General features: G+C 36.2%; 1 protein-coding gene across 8 annotated transcripts in view; it reads right to left on the bottom strand.

Moving 5' to 3' along the window:
* Positions 1-14,315, bottom strand: part of VPS13B (vacuolar protein sorting 13 homolog B (yeast)) — a 461,850-nt gene that overhangs the window by 383,927 nt on the left and 63,608 nt on the right. For all 8 annotated transcript variants that reach the window (XM_014965404.1, XM_014965406.1, XM_014965405.1 and 5 more), the window contains exons 10-15: positions 13,973-14,110; positions 12,503-12,590; positions 8,608-8,799; positions 7,832-8,001; positions 4,776-4,970; positions 3,285-3,409 (exon numbers count right to left, since the gene is read on the bottom strand). In XM_014965404.1, the coding sequence (XP_014820890.1) occupies positions 3,285-3,409; positions 4,776-4,970; positions 7,832-8,001; positions 8,608-8,799; positions 12,503-12,590; positions 13,973-14,110 (908 nt within the window). The remainder of the gene's footprint in view (positions 1-3,284; positions 3,410-4,775; positions 4,971-7,831; positions 8,002-8,607; positions 8,800-12,502; positions 12,591-13,972; positions 14,111-14,315) is intronic.

Genomic DNA, 14,315 nt, shown 5'->3' with positions numbered 1-14,315 from the left:
TAGAGAAGACAGGTCAAGAAAAGAAGAAAAGCAGTAAAAACCACCCACTTATAACTGGACCAATATCCAGCTCAAAACATAGAGACAAAACAGTTCACTATCAATCCAGATATCAGAAAAATGAAGGAAGGTTATTCAGAACCTATATTCTTTAATGTTACTTTAATATTCTTCAGAAGCGCAATATAGTGATATTTTATAAGTGACAGAAGGCTATAACACTAAAGTGTCTTACACTAGATTACCTCATCTGTTACCACAGATAATGTAGCCAAAAAAAAAAAATTAACTAATTCCTCTCAAAATTTTTGTTTGGCAATAAACATTCTTGTCATTCATTCTAGGCTTTTAACCTTATTCTGCTAATTCTCAGTTGTTTTTAGACATCCTCCTGAAAGCTTTGAAAGCTGCTTTACAATCTGGCATGCAACACTACATAAAGTAGTTGTAAAATATTGACATTAACATTGTATTTTGCATCTTGTTATGCTTGACCAAAACAAAAGACCAGATGTTTTTACTTTCATATAAAAATAGATTAGCTATACAATTTAAAAGATATTGAAGACTTAGTTAAATAGCGAGCTTCAGCACATTTCTTTTATAAAAAGAAAGTGTATTAACTGAAATTAAAACAGACATCAATCTAGTAGGCAAATGAAGCAGCACTTTTCTAACATTTATGACTATTTACTGCAATGTACTGTGCTGATGTTGATGAAATTTTATCTGTTAAAACACGTTACCAACGCTTATCAACTAGCTTTAAAAAATAAATATTAATACAATATTTTATACACCGTATACATTTTGAGATTATTATATTGAAACTAGAAAAGAAAGCTATTCTACTGATTTATGTCAGAAATAAAGTTGAGATTTTCACTGCTAACTCAAAACATACTACCTGAGGGATTCCATAACAGTTCATAAAATGTCTTTGTTTTTAAAAGGTATGGTCTGTGGTATATATTTTCTACGAAGAAATAGAAGAACACATGTAGCATCAGATGTGTGTACTTTAAGAAACTCTGGAATGTGAAATCTAAAAATCCAAATAAAGCAGGTGGTATAATTTGGGGGGGAGGACTGAATTTAAGTTTAATGACATTACCAGGTTATCCTACCAGACTAATTCTCACTCACTGCATGACTTCAATGAAGCTCTCAGTCCTCATGCTGATTTCGATTTAGTTCAAGTGCTATTTGATGCGTTTCATCTGGAGTTTTATTCACTTCAAACTACACTTCATTTAACCAGGCTGCTGCTGTACTCATTTGTTTTTCTACTTTATTACCCGCAAATTGGTGTTGCTTAGTTTAGATAAATTGTTCGAATAAGTTAATTTTATATAATTATTTCACACTGTTAATAAATAAGTTCAGAAAGACATCATATCTCAAAAAAGTGAGAAAGCTATTAAAATTATTTTAAAATACACTAGACCACAATAAGTGTTGGTATTACAAGATCGCTAATAAATGCTGATAGATGATTTGCTATTTTAAGGCAGGACCATTCCCCTGCCTCCACTCCCCAAAACTACTGCTCATTTTTATTTTTCTCTGTTATTAGTCTACCATACTCTATTTTCCAGCTGGGCACGCTTGTAACACGATGTATTTTTAAAAGAGAGAGAGAGAAAGTGAGCAAGACAAAAAGCACGAGAGAGAAGCAGAGAATGCATGAGAGAGAATGCAAGCACGAGACCAGGGACACGAGATAGAGCACGATGGCAAGTGTGCAACAGCACGTGTGGGAAGTGTGAGAAACCAAGCATGAGCGAGCAAAAGATCGAGCACAAGGACACACAAAAGAGAGCTCAAGTGCACCCATGAGAAAGCACTAGCACTTGAATACTGTGAACTTGTCAGATGACAGATTTTTTTTCAACCATTTCTCATCTCTAATCTAATTTTTTTGTTTTGCACAACTAACCAGGGGTTTTATAATGTACTAAATAAATTTAAGTTTACTACTAAACACAAATTTATTTCTACAGTTTAATAACAAGGATCACTAACTAGAGCTTAGTGTTGAATGTCAGGTTATGTCAGGAAAGGCTGTCAATCCCACCAGAGTACTGAAGTTCTCCAATTAGTGCTGACTATGGGTTATCCTAGTAACATTTATTATTTTTCAGCAAGATGCTGCAACAGAACAGCAATTCATTTGAAGTAGTTAGCACGTTGGTAAACTATTGATGGAAAATATGAGAAAGTCAATTAGGCTGCTACCACCTGGTGGTGTGCTGATTACGCTAAAAACCTCTTATATTTAACATGGTATCACAGCTTGTGAGAGAAAAACGAGTATCTTCTTTAGCACTGTGAACATCACATACGTAGTCTTTTCTTTTTTTCTTTATAACCCATTAAACTTACAAAGAAATGACTGTTACAGATTACCTATACAATACAGAACATTTGAAGTCAAAGTATTTAACACATTAACCTGTTTTTTTCTGCTACCTTGTCATTTTGTGTAAGATTTTTTTTATGGATTTAATTATGAAGTAGTATCACAGCTACTGCTCAACATAAGGGATAAAGAAAACCAATGTTCTGTTTTCTTGAAAATAGTTTTTATAAATACTATTTATTCATAGAAATTTACTGACACTTATCATCACAAGATTAAACCTGTAGAACTGAATTTAAATACTGAATTTCCATGGCACTGAAGTAAGAAAAAAAGTTATATAGCTCATTTAATACTAAAGCACAGAACTGTTCTCAGAACAAAAGCATTTGCATTTAAAATCTGAAATACTACAATCAGCTCAATATCTGATCACAATGTTAAAACAGTTCCAACTGTAAATAGCAAACAAAAATTAATCATTTTGTGGAGTTGAGGTGTTTTGGGTTGGGTTGGTTTTCCCCCTCCCCTCATCTCTTGCTTTTTATTTGGTTGAGTTTAAAACAGAAAGAGCTGACCTGTTAAGTCAGTTAAACATCAGGCTTGCCACCAGTATACAACTACAGCTTTTGAATCCATTCAAGGAAGAACAGAAACTGTTTCACAGAATTCTACAAGGTCTGGAACAAAGCCATTTACTACAGGGCTTGCACAGCCTGTTCTCTCATCCAAACTAGGGTCTAAAATGTTTATTAACAGCTATCTTTACAAAGAAATTTATTAATGATAATAGTCTTAATAGTAGAATACGATAGAAGAGAGAGAAGTTTAGGGATATATATGAAGCATATAATTTTTAAATTAGAAACACAAAACTAGTTGAGTATATTACTTAAGTACACTGTACATGCTTAATGCTTACCAATATTTGGGAAACTTGATCAGCTTGCCATAAACGGCAGTACTGAATGAGGGAATAACTGGAACAGGGAAGCAGTACAATCCTTTACTATCCAAAGAAGTCAGTGCTGCTTGAAAACCAAATATCTGAAACAAATTAATTTGGTCAAAGTATATACTATCACATGACAAGATCACTTTCAAGGTATTTTTATATCATAATATACATATTTTTAAATATACTTAATAAATATGAAACAAATTGTGTATTATTTTTAGATAATTCCTTTTCCCCCAAACACAAAAGGCTAGAAAAATCTACCTAAAATAAATGTCCCAGTAGGAATACATATGAAAATCTTTGCTTCACTCAAAAAATATTGATTTTCTGCTTAATGTAAAAAAAATGCTGAATTATAATTCATCAACTAGAATACATTATTCTATATTCTTTACATCTGCCAATTGCACATTACCTTGCAAATAAAATGAATAAAATAATTTTTTGCAATTATAACAACATGGGCCAAAAAAAAAAAGTGGTATTTAAGGAAATGAGAAGCTTTTCTTCACAGCTTTATTTCTTAATAAAAACATACAAATGACTTGCAAAATCAGCATCCGCACACTTTAAACGCAACAGAAGGTGAAGTTTTCAGAGAAAACAAAGTTTGTCACACATTTTTGGCAGAGGTTTTTTTTTTATGTAGATAATAAGAATTTCATCATTTAAATCTCTATAAAGATAGCAGCATGGAACTGAATGGGTAACTGAAAAATTTAGCAAAATTAACAGTCCTAGTAGTAAATATTTACATTTTAGTAGCACTCCAAAAGGCTTCAAAATGCCTGAGCACAAGCTAAAAAGTTGGAAGGCCTGTTTTAAAACCCCGCTTGAGATTTTACTTTTTCATGCCACTAAAATCTCAGCAAATGGCAACTAAATAATCTCAAAGCAATTTTTCAGTACCTTCTTAAACTTGCCCCAACCTCACAATGAGAACTCCTCCCACACAATCGATCTGTAACATTCAGAAGTTTTTACTTTTACAATGAAAACAAGTGAAAATGCTTGGCAACAGTTTTTGATTGCATACCTTCACTATCATTGTTTTGCTCTATCAATACTAGTAGAAGTGATGTTTTTTCCTCATAATATCCCATCAAGTTTCTAAGTGTAATCCACTACGATCTACATATTCTATGGCATTATCCTAGAAAAGGTAAAAGGTTTCTTCCCAAATTATTTTAACTCAGTCTTGCCAGAAAGACCTTGGGGCTTCAGTTTGCATAGTTTCCTCATATGAAGTTTTCTGTTTATATTACAAAACATTTGGCTCGGGTCAGAAGCAGCGATCCCAAACAACAACATTCTGTGAGATGCGTTTACATCCTTTTAGGCAAGCTGAAAACTTCCTCTCAAGAAACCTGCTAACACGCAGGACTATCTACACTTATATTAACTTCTTCTGAGCACGACGCAAGAAGAAACAGATCTCAAGCCTTCTTTTACCTTCAGATAGCAGTGAGAGTAACAGTAATGAAGCAGGTTGTCTGATGGCTGGCCAAGGCTGCTGACCGTGTGCACCAGTTGTTCGGCGTACATCGGCACCGAGTGCTCCAGGTTAACCTTATCCACCAAAATTCGGATGGAAGGTAAAGGCCGCAAAGGCTGGAAGCTTGTAGCATTTAACAGCCCGCTTAAGTTCTAGGGGAGGGGGGAAAAAACGTGCAGTTATTACACTACAGACGAATTATCTAGCATAATTACGTATTCTTACCTCCCACACACAAACGCAAGCAAATGTACAGGTCATAAACTGTTTACAAATAAAATGGCCATAGGCCATCCTAATGTGAGTCCTCAAATCTTTTCAAAACAATTTCTACAAAGTTTAAAATTTATGTAGAAACTTTTTAATCCACAATTGTCTTGGGTGTTGATGCCCAGGTGCTGGCAGCAGGGAGGTGCAGGGCTGGCCTCTGTGAGGGGAGCCCAGGGGCTGCCCCGTGCTGGGCACAGCTGTTTCCAGCCAGTTCCAGGCCCTGCTGCAACGGCCCCACCACAGGCCTCAGCTGAGCCCTTTGGCCGAGCTGGTGGCACATCTGTGGAAACGTATTTAAGAAAAGACAAAAAGCTACACAGGCTGAGAGGACTGAGGGGAAAAAAAGAGAAACAGCAATACAAACAGCAAGGTCAGAAAAGGAGGGGGAGGAGGTGGCTCTTCCAGGCACCACAGCAGATGTTCCCCTGTTAGCCCATAGAATCGTTTAGGTCAGAAAAGACCTTTAAGATCACCTAGTCCAACTGTAAATTTAACACTGCCAAAGCTACCACATCTACATGTCGTTTAAATACCTCCAGGGATGATGACTCCATCACTTCCTTGTGCAGACTGTTCCAATGCTTAATAACTCCTTCTGTGAAGACATTTTTCCTAATATCCAATCTAAATCTGGCACAACTTGACCCCATTTTGTCTTGTCCTATTGCTTGTTACTTCGGAGAAGAGACCAACACCCGCCTCACCACAACCTCCTTCCAGGCAGTTGTAGAGACCTGTGAGGTCTCCCCTCAGCCTCCTTTTCTCCAGGCTGAACACCCCCAGCTCCCTCAGCCGCTCCTCATAAGACTTGTTTTCCAGACCCCTCACCGGCTTCATTGCCTTTCTCTGGACACACTCCGGCCCCTCAATGTCTTTCTTGTAGTGAGGGGCCCAAAACTGAACATAGTACTCAAGGTGTGGCCTCACCAGTGCCCAGTACAGGGGGACAATCACTTCCCTAGTCCTGCTGGCCACACTATTTCTGATACAAGCCAGGATGCTATTGACCTTCCTGGCCAATATTCCTGTAAACTTGCTAAGAGTTTTCAAAGCAGGACAAAAGTGAAAGCTTCACTAGGCCTTAACTGAGCTACTTGCTCAGCAATGAAAACACCAGGAGCCCAGAAACCCAATTAGTTCTATTTTCCTACGTATTTCTGTAGACACTTCACTATGAATTACCCATTTCAAATTAAAAGCTTCTAGAACAAGTTTAGTAACAAACTGTTCCTGATTTAAGTGAACATATTTCATGTTCTAGAAAAAAGAACGGCCTCTTCCTCCTTTTCCTGATTTTCTATAGTACACTTGTGAAAGAGTGAAGTGCTCAATTATTCTCCAACATCAGAGAATTCATTCAATTACCCCTCAGAATACAGCTTCATAGTGTGAAGATTTTAATTTTACTCTGGAGGCATGTAGAAGCCACTAGTCCCTTAGCAAGGGACACAGCACATTTAGTACTTGTAGCACTTTCCAATCGGTGGGGCAGGCATTTCCCTGCAGCCCATAGAAGGCAGCACACCAGAGCAGACATCCACACTGCAGCCTGTGCAGATACCCGCACTGCAGCAGGTGGATATGCACTCAAGGACACTGCAGCCTTGTGAAGAGCCCACACTAGAGCAGATTTTTTCCTCAAGGACTGTGGGAAGGAATCCCACTGGAGCAAGGCAAAGCGTGAGGAACAGGGAGCGGCAGAGATGAACTGTTACACGCTGACCACAACCCCCATTTCCCATCCCCTGCATTGTGGGGTGGGAGATAGAAGAGTCAGGGAACGAAGGAGTCAAGTCTGCAAAAAAGGGTTATGGGGGAAAGGTGCTATTTCGATTCTTGTCTTGTTTCTCACTACCCAAATATATTTTAATTGGCAATAAATTAAATTAATTTTCCCCGAGTCTGTTTTACTAGTAATGGTAATTGGTAAGTCATCCCCTGCTCTTTGTCTCGACCCGTCCTATTCTCTCCCCCCTGTCCTGTTGAGGAGGGGGAAGTGAGAGTGGCTGGATGAGCAGCTGGCAGCTGGCCAAGGTCAACCCACTGCAAGAATATGCAAAGTCAAAATATTTAGTTCTACAAAATATTTGCTTACATTTTTATCACTCCAAAGCACTGTCACCATACTTAACTCGTGCTGATCTAACCTTTACACTGTCATATATTATTGCGTATTCACAGTCATGCCACACATCTTAGCAAAAAAAAAAAAATCGATGTCGTTCAAAAAAAAAAAAAATTTGTGGCTTTACACATCCAACTACATTTTTGATACTATCCATTGAAATGAAGTACTGTATCCAGTACAAGAAAAACATGGACATTTCAGAATAAGTTTGTTGGAGGGCTACATCTATGAAGCCTCTAGCGAGCCTATGTATTCAAAGATTTCACACTTATTCAAGTTTGGGAAGACATGAATGGCACAATGATAACATTTACTCTTCTGATCAAAAGTTTTCCATAAAAAACTTCAAGTCAGAGTGACTTCTTTTTAATCTATTTGATGATTTAAAATCTTATTTCTTCCAAATTCTTTTTTTTCTACCAGTACATGACACCTTCAGTTTACATGTCTAGTTAGTCACTGTGAACACCACTTGTCTTAGGTATCTGAAGGGCAGGCTCATGGGCACCAAACTCATTTGGAGCTCAGTAATGCCTCTGGTACATGGAATAACAGCCCAGTAAGAAAAAGCACATGCCAGTATAAAGAACTGAATAAATATCTGTGCATACATACCTTTTCACCCATGATTATTGGCATCAAGTGGTCTAGTAAATTGAATTCTGCCACTGGGATTATAATTGTACACTTAAGAACAGTGAATGTTGTAAGTCGAGTGGGAATGTATTCCTCCAATGATGCTACTTCTTCTGAGCTTGGCATAGTTTTATTTCCATCCATAATATCTACAATAAATCAAGATTACATATGTTTGACTAAAATATATAAAATAACTCCCACAGTTGCTGTTTCAGAAATGGCTAGGGACAGGCAGAAAACAGAAAGCATTCCCCCCTCTTAATAGTTAGGAATTTTATTGCACACTGGTTCTACCTAAGGCTAAATGCAAACATAACTGGATTTTCCTTACTTTGAAATGTGTATAGCTCTTTTTCAGAAACTCATCTTAACAGTTTTCCATAGCCTGTATCCATTCATTTTTATCCTGTATAACTATTATTTCAAACTAATAAATACATACCAACAGGGATGCTTTCTTCTCTAAGACTCCAACATTAAGCTAGAGTTATCAATGAAAGAAGCCCTCCTTACTTAACAAGAGGCTTGTGATTGAAACAAATGGCCTCCAAAGTGTCTGAAATTATTGAGGTATATCCAGCACTGATGGGGTTACTGTGATTAATTTTATCTTTATTCCAAATTTTACTTTTTGGACTCATAAAATTCCCTGACAAATTTAGAGTTTAACTATTTGGAATTTGCAGCTTCAAGAGCACTGAACTTGGTCTGGTTTAATTCTGTGTATTTGAATATAAACAACAGGGGCAAACCTGGCTTGGTTCTGCTGTATGGCTCATATTCATGTTCCAGAGCACAAACTATCATTTTCATTATCCGGTGTACCGCACTGCTATCCAATCGAAGATTGACTGGGCCCACAATGAGGCTTTTTGTAGACATCTCCTGAACACTTCCAAAATCTTCACTCTTTGCTGAAGAAAGGTCTTGCTGATTCCCAGAAACTACAAGGAGTTTTATAAATAAAAACAAATTACACCAAACAACTGGACATAGTAAAAATTTTTATCAGCTACTTTTGTTTTAAATCCTGTGATCACAGACATAAATCTACAGAAAATACAACAATGTAAATTCAATACATAAATACACCATGACTAGTTTAACATGTTTAAACAAGCGTTATTCCTGTTCAATGCAGAGCAAATGGCAAGATTCTGCCTCGCCTCCAAGCACAGCAAAACCAGCTCTGGACACCTTTCTCAAGTGTGGGAGTCTTTGAAGGTGTCCAAACTGTCTCCAAACTTCTGTGGCAACTTAATCCCAGGTGCCAACGACAGCCACGCTGTTCCAAACTTTCTACAGTTTACCACAAAGATATCCATCCCAAATAATCAAGGAAAAGGTGTGCTTGCAAGGAAACTACAGATATGGTCCCTTGAAATGCTTGCTGCTGGTACACGGTCTAGAAGAGTGATGAGAATCACACTCACTTGTATTGTCATAACCCAGACTGACCCTTCCTTCCGTTCACTGAGGAGGTAAAGCAGGCATATGGCCTGCTGTCAGAGTGGGCTTTATTTAATATGCAGTTAACACAGATTTTTTTCTTTCCATTTCTACACAGTATCCAGTTCAGATAAGCCCTACTAAGAAGTGTAAAAAACCATAACGTCACATAAAAAATATCATGGCCAAAAGCCTTTAGAAATAATAACAGCCTACCTTCTTTAAAAAGAAAAAAACAAATTCATTAGTATATATTCCATGTATATGAATAATATATTTGAAGGGACAGCATTTACAGAAACCACTTTCTGGAATAGTTCCATGAAATTCTAACTAAATGCAAAGAGAATGTCATAGAAAATCAGTTGGTTCTACAGAAGTAGCTAATCACAGGTTACTTTTGAAACTTCGCAGATGCATAAAGGAAAATAATTTCTGATCACGGAGTATTCAGTTCTCCATAAACCGTAAGTCTAATTCTAACTGACAAAAAACACCCCAACCTTAAAATGAGGGTGCTGCATAACAAACTTGCCACCGAAACAGACAGACACACATTATAAACACAATATAACTTCAAAAATACACCCCATTACATCTGTAGGTCATGCAAATCAGTAATGAGGAACTGATAGCCTATAAAATGTTTCAGGGAAATTACTATTTTGTATTGATATACAACGCAAAAAATAGAAAAGTAAAGTTGGGAGGGAAGGACAGGCAGATTCAAAATAAAACTACTGTGCATGACTATCTATCTTGTTTTCATTCAAAATACTACAAGTGATTAATGTACTTCTATAAGTGACAGGTGAAACTCCTGAGGTTAATGTTATCCATGAGGCACTTGCGGTTTAATCAGTAATCGTATAGGCTTCGGGAAAGGTTAAAGGGGCAAAGAAGGTGTCAAACCAAAATTGCCTTGACAGATAAAAATCTTACAATCACAATAACAGCCTCCCATAACTTAAGTTGGGTTAAGATTTTTCAGGGAAGGTGGTGTGCACTGATTGTAAATAAAAACATACTTAATGTCAAAACAAAAAATAGTAAAACAAACTTTTCCACAAATACTTTCATATAAATACCACATTTTTAAAACGCATTAAGATTTATATTGTTTTCAAAATCTTGAGGTATTTATATCTTCATTTCAAATGATATAATTTACACTTCCTTGATCACGTTCTATTTAATAATTACATACTTGACTTGCAATACAGAAAAATAAGCTAGAAAACAGCTGGCAGAAAATGTCATATTTGCTCTTCTGAGGAATAAAACTATTTGAAAATTTAAGGTTTTATGTTCTTCATTCTAGAACTGTAACGCTCATTTAAAGCATTAACTTAAAAATTAATTACTCTATTCATTCTTTTATGTGGTCAGGGAGCTGAAATTAGAGGAGTACTACTGAAATAAAAGCAGACAGCAAGGCTCAACAGGAATCCAAGCAGCGTTTTGTGAGGTGTTTTCCTGGTGAGTGATGCAGGAAATAAAAGCCAAGGCCCTGAGAAAACAAACTGATAGAAACAGAAGAGAAGCTGAGGAGGGGAAAAGGTAGTCAGAAAATATCAGTATCCTGGCCTTGAGGAAAACAAAGAAACAAAAAAATGTTTCCGAGTTCAGCAATTTCTGAAATGGATTACTTACAGTCAGAAAAAGATATGTCATTAAATCCCTTGTACTTTCAGAGAAATAAAACAAAATACTCCACAAAATCAATTTTTCCTCACAATCAAATAATCTTTGCATATTCAGACTTCCATACCAAAATTCAAAAAGGAGATAAGTCTTACCCTAGGTCTTCAACTTCTCTACATAAATGTTCTGCATGCAATTAAACAATTATTTCTTCGCTTAGACATGTAGTAGACTGCAGTAGAAGCTTGATTTAACATACGTTTTCTCAGCTTCACGTCACACTCACAGTACAGAGAGGAAAGACTCAGGGCCAGGAAAGAACTGTTAAATTACCTAGTGTATCCCTCTACTGTCAAAGGAAATAGCATCATTTATTTCTTTTTATAAGCTTTGCATGATCCATCCTCTAACCAAACTGGAAGTTTTTCTTTCCTAGTCCTTATATCACAGAATCACGGAATTGTCAGAGTTACAAGGGACCTCTAGAGATCATCTAGTCCAACTCCCCTGCTAAAGCAGGACATTATATATTTAATGTCCAACAAGTCCAGGAAAAAAAAAGAAAAACAAACACAAAAAACCCAAAACATTAGGAGTCGAGACTTCTCTTACACAGAAACAAAACCATGTAAAACACCCCAGATGAGCTGGACCAGGAAGCAATGACAGATAAACATTCAGTCACAAAATAGCAGGACGTTCCCAACAGCTGCCCACAGAAATAGTATTCATGATAATAAATACACAGGTGGGGAAGAAAGCATTATTTAGGCAATTAAACTGCAGAACAGCAGCTGCAAATGACAATCTTACCAGGGGTGGGGGGAAATCACATTGAAATTCATGATAAGAATATCTGTATAAAAATATATAGATATTACTTTCTGACACATTAACTCCTTTATCCTTACTTTTGTGACATTCACAAAAATAGATATACTTACTGCACTTTATCCACTGTATTTTCTCAGATTTAGAAAATAATTGATAGGAATCTCAAAAATTACTTAGAATTAGCCAATATTTATGTGTGTAAGGTTTAGGCTAATATTTGCTCACAAAATTGTTCCGATATGTATATTTAACAAGTAATTCTCTACACTATCTCTCATTCTTGCACTTTTCTTCACAGGAGAAAATGACAGTCCTTTTCAACTTCTGCACCAAGTAGACGATCGACTTCATTCTTCAACTAAGGTTTTTCAAAAAATATTCCCCCCCCCAAGTAAATAATGACAACAACATTTAAAAAAAAAAAAGTTTAAAAAAAGGCTTTATGAACTTCACCACTGCTACAAGAGAATTATTTTCAGTGTAGTAACTGACTACGAAAGATGTCATTGTGATTACTTATGCAGGAAAAATAAGAACGCCAACAATCAACAGCTAACCAAAACAGCTAATCTCAAACACATCAATGAAGATGAAAACATTTTAACACTGAACCTGATGCTAAATCTAAGGTAAGTTGGAGGACAGTTGGTCAAGAACCAACTGGGCATGAAAAGTCTTTGTTTCTATTATTTAACAAGGTAAACAAAGAAAAAAAGGTACCTTTGCCACTGTTGCTTTCCATTGTGTACAAGTAATCCATGTAGAAAGCCCCAAACCTCTGCATCCCGGCTATCTCTGTGTATGTCTCCTACCAACAAAGCAAAGCAAACAAAGAAAACGTTGTATTAGGAAGGAATCTTGAGATTACCAACTGATAGGTTGGTATGAGAGAGATATATCCATGTTTGGATTTGTACATCAACACATGGAAAGGCTTATCAAAACAAAGGACAGAGGTTATCCCAAAGAATTCACCTTTCCGATAGGTAATGTAACTTCTATTTGAGGCCACACAAAGGCACATCCATAATTCCAGTGGACATGCTGACCAATTCATCAATAACATCTAGTTAATTAGTACCTTTAATGGAGTACATATTCTTCACTTGACCTTTTGCATCCAACAGATCTGCCTAACTAAATACACTGAAAACTCAAGATCATTCATTCTAACCTTTTTTTTATTGAAGGAATATTGTGGTTTTATCTTTAAATAATAGGAAACCTATTAGGACTTACGCCATCATTAGGATTTATATATTATATAATCCCTTATTACACAGCAAGATTGCTTCCCCTCTTGCCAAAATATAGGCAAATCATAAAAACATCAAAGACAGGCCAAGAAAAGAGTAAAGCTTAAAACTAAAATACACTGTGAGAAATGTTTGAATGTGTATAAGGACTTTGTGATTTCACTAATTAATTTCTTTTTTTTTTAAATGAGATTCTTCAGTGTTACACTTCTTCAGTAGTACCAAAAAGGTGAAAATAGTAAAATGTAAAAGAAATTAGATATATTTAAAATTGGTAATTGCTTATCTGTACAATAAACACATAGCATAGAACTCCACCTATGAATACACCTGGAAGGGACCACCTTGGTCACCACATCCAGTCTTTAGTAATTGCAGACAGTCAGGCAATAAAGTTTTACTGCACAATTTACAAAACAGAGACTATAGGTGACTGAAAACTTGTCTCTACCAAAGGCAGAATTAGCAAGACTTCCTCTAAGTAGACAAATATTGCACGAAGACAATAAAATTAACATTGCCCAAGATTCGGTTTCCAAGAGAGCACTTCTTAGTTTGAAGACCTCAAACTACTTCCTGGTTGGGTTTAAAGAAGTATGTGCTGGTAAAGCTTGACCGTTTGCAAGCATTCTCTCATATCTCTGGTCTTTCTCTGCAGGTATTCTGTAGTTAATGCTTTTAGAAACTAGGACACTAATTCAGCTTTTGGGGCAGGAGGGGAGTTTGGGGTTTCTTTTGGACATGTTTTTGGCTTGGTATTGTTTTTAAACACAAACATGTTTACTTTCTTTTGGCCATCTGCAAAGTAAGACTCAGTTAAACATGACAAAGTAATGAAAATCAGTCCTCTAATAGTATGCAGATCTAAAAAGTAATTAGAAATCCTTTAGAGAGCATCAGAATTTTTTTCCTAAGAAAAATTTAATTCTCTGACCTTATGATGAGCTGCATCCAATATAAATTCTGCACGAATGCTATTATTTTCTGGACTTCTGTAATCAAACAGTGAATTTGTAAGGTATGTCATCCCTTTTGCACTCAGATTTTCTCCGCAATTAAAGAAGTAGGCCTCCTTCATGAGGTAGCAGAAAATAATACGGCGGCAAGGGAATAAAAAAAAAAAAAAAAAAACACAGTCAAGTTAACAGAGCAGTTTCAGTTCTGTCATAACACACTAATGACATGGTAGCAACCTCAAGAGCATATTTCATTATTAAGGAAGATAAGAAAATTAAAATAATTTTATTCAAACAATGCTGAAGTAGAAAAAAAAAAAG

The sequence above is a fragment of the Calidris pugnax genome, unplaced genomic scaffold (assembly GCF_001431845.1).
Source record: "Calidris pugnax isolate Ruff unplaced genomic scaffold, ASM143184v1 scaffold41, whole genome shotgun sequence".
NCBI lineage: Eukaryota > Metazoa > Chordata > Aves > Charadriiformes > Scolopacidae > Calidris > Calidris pugnax.
Note: the sequence above shows the minus strand (reverse complement) of the source record. Positions and strands in the feature narration are given on the sequence as shown.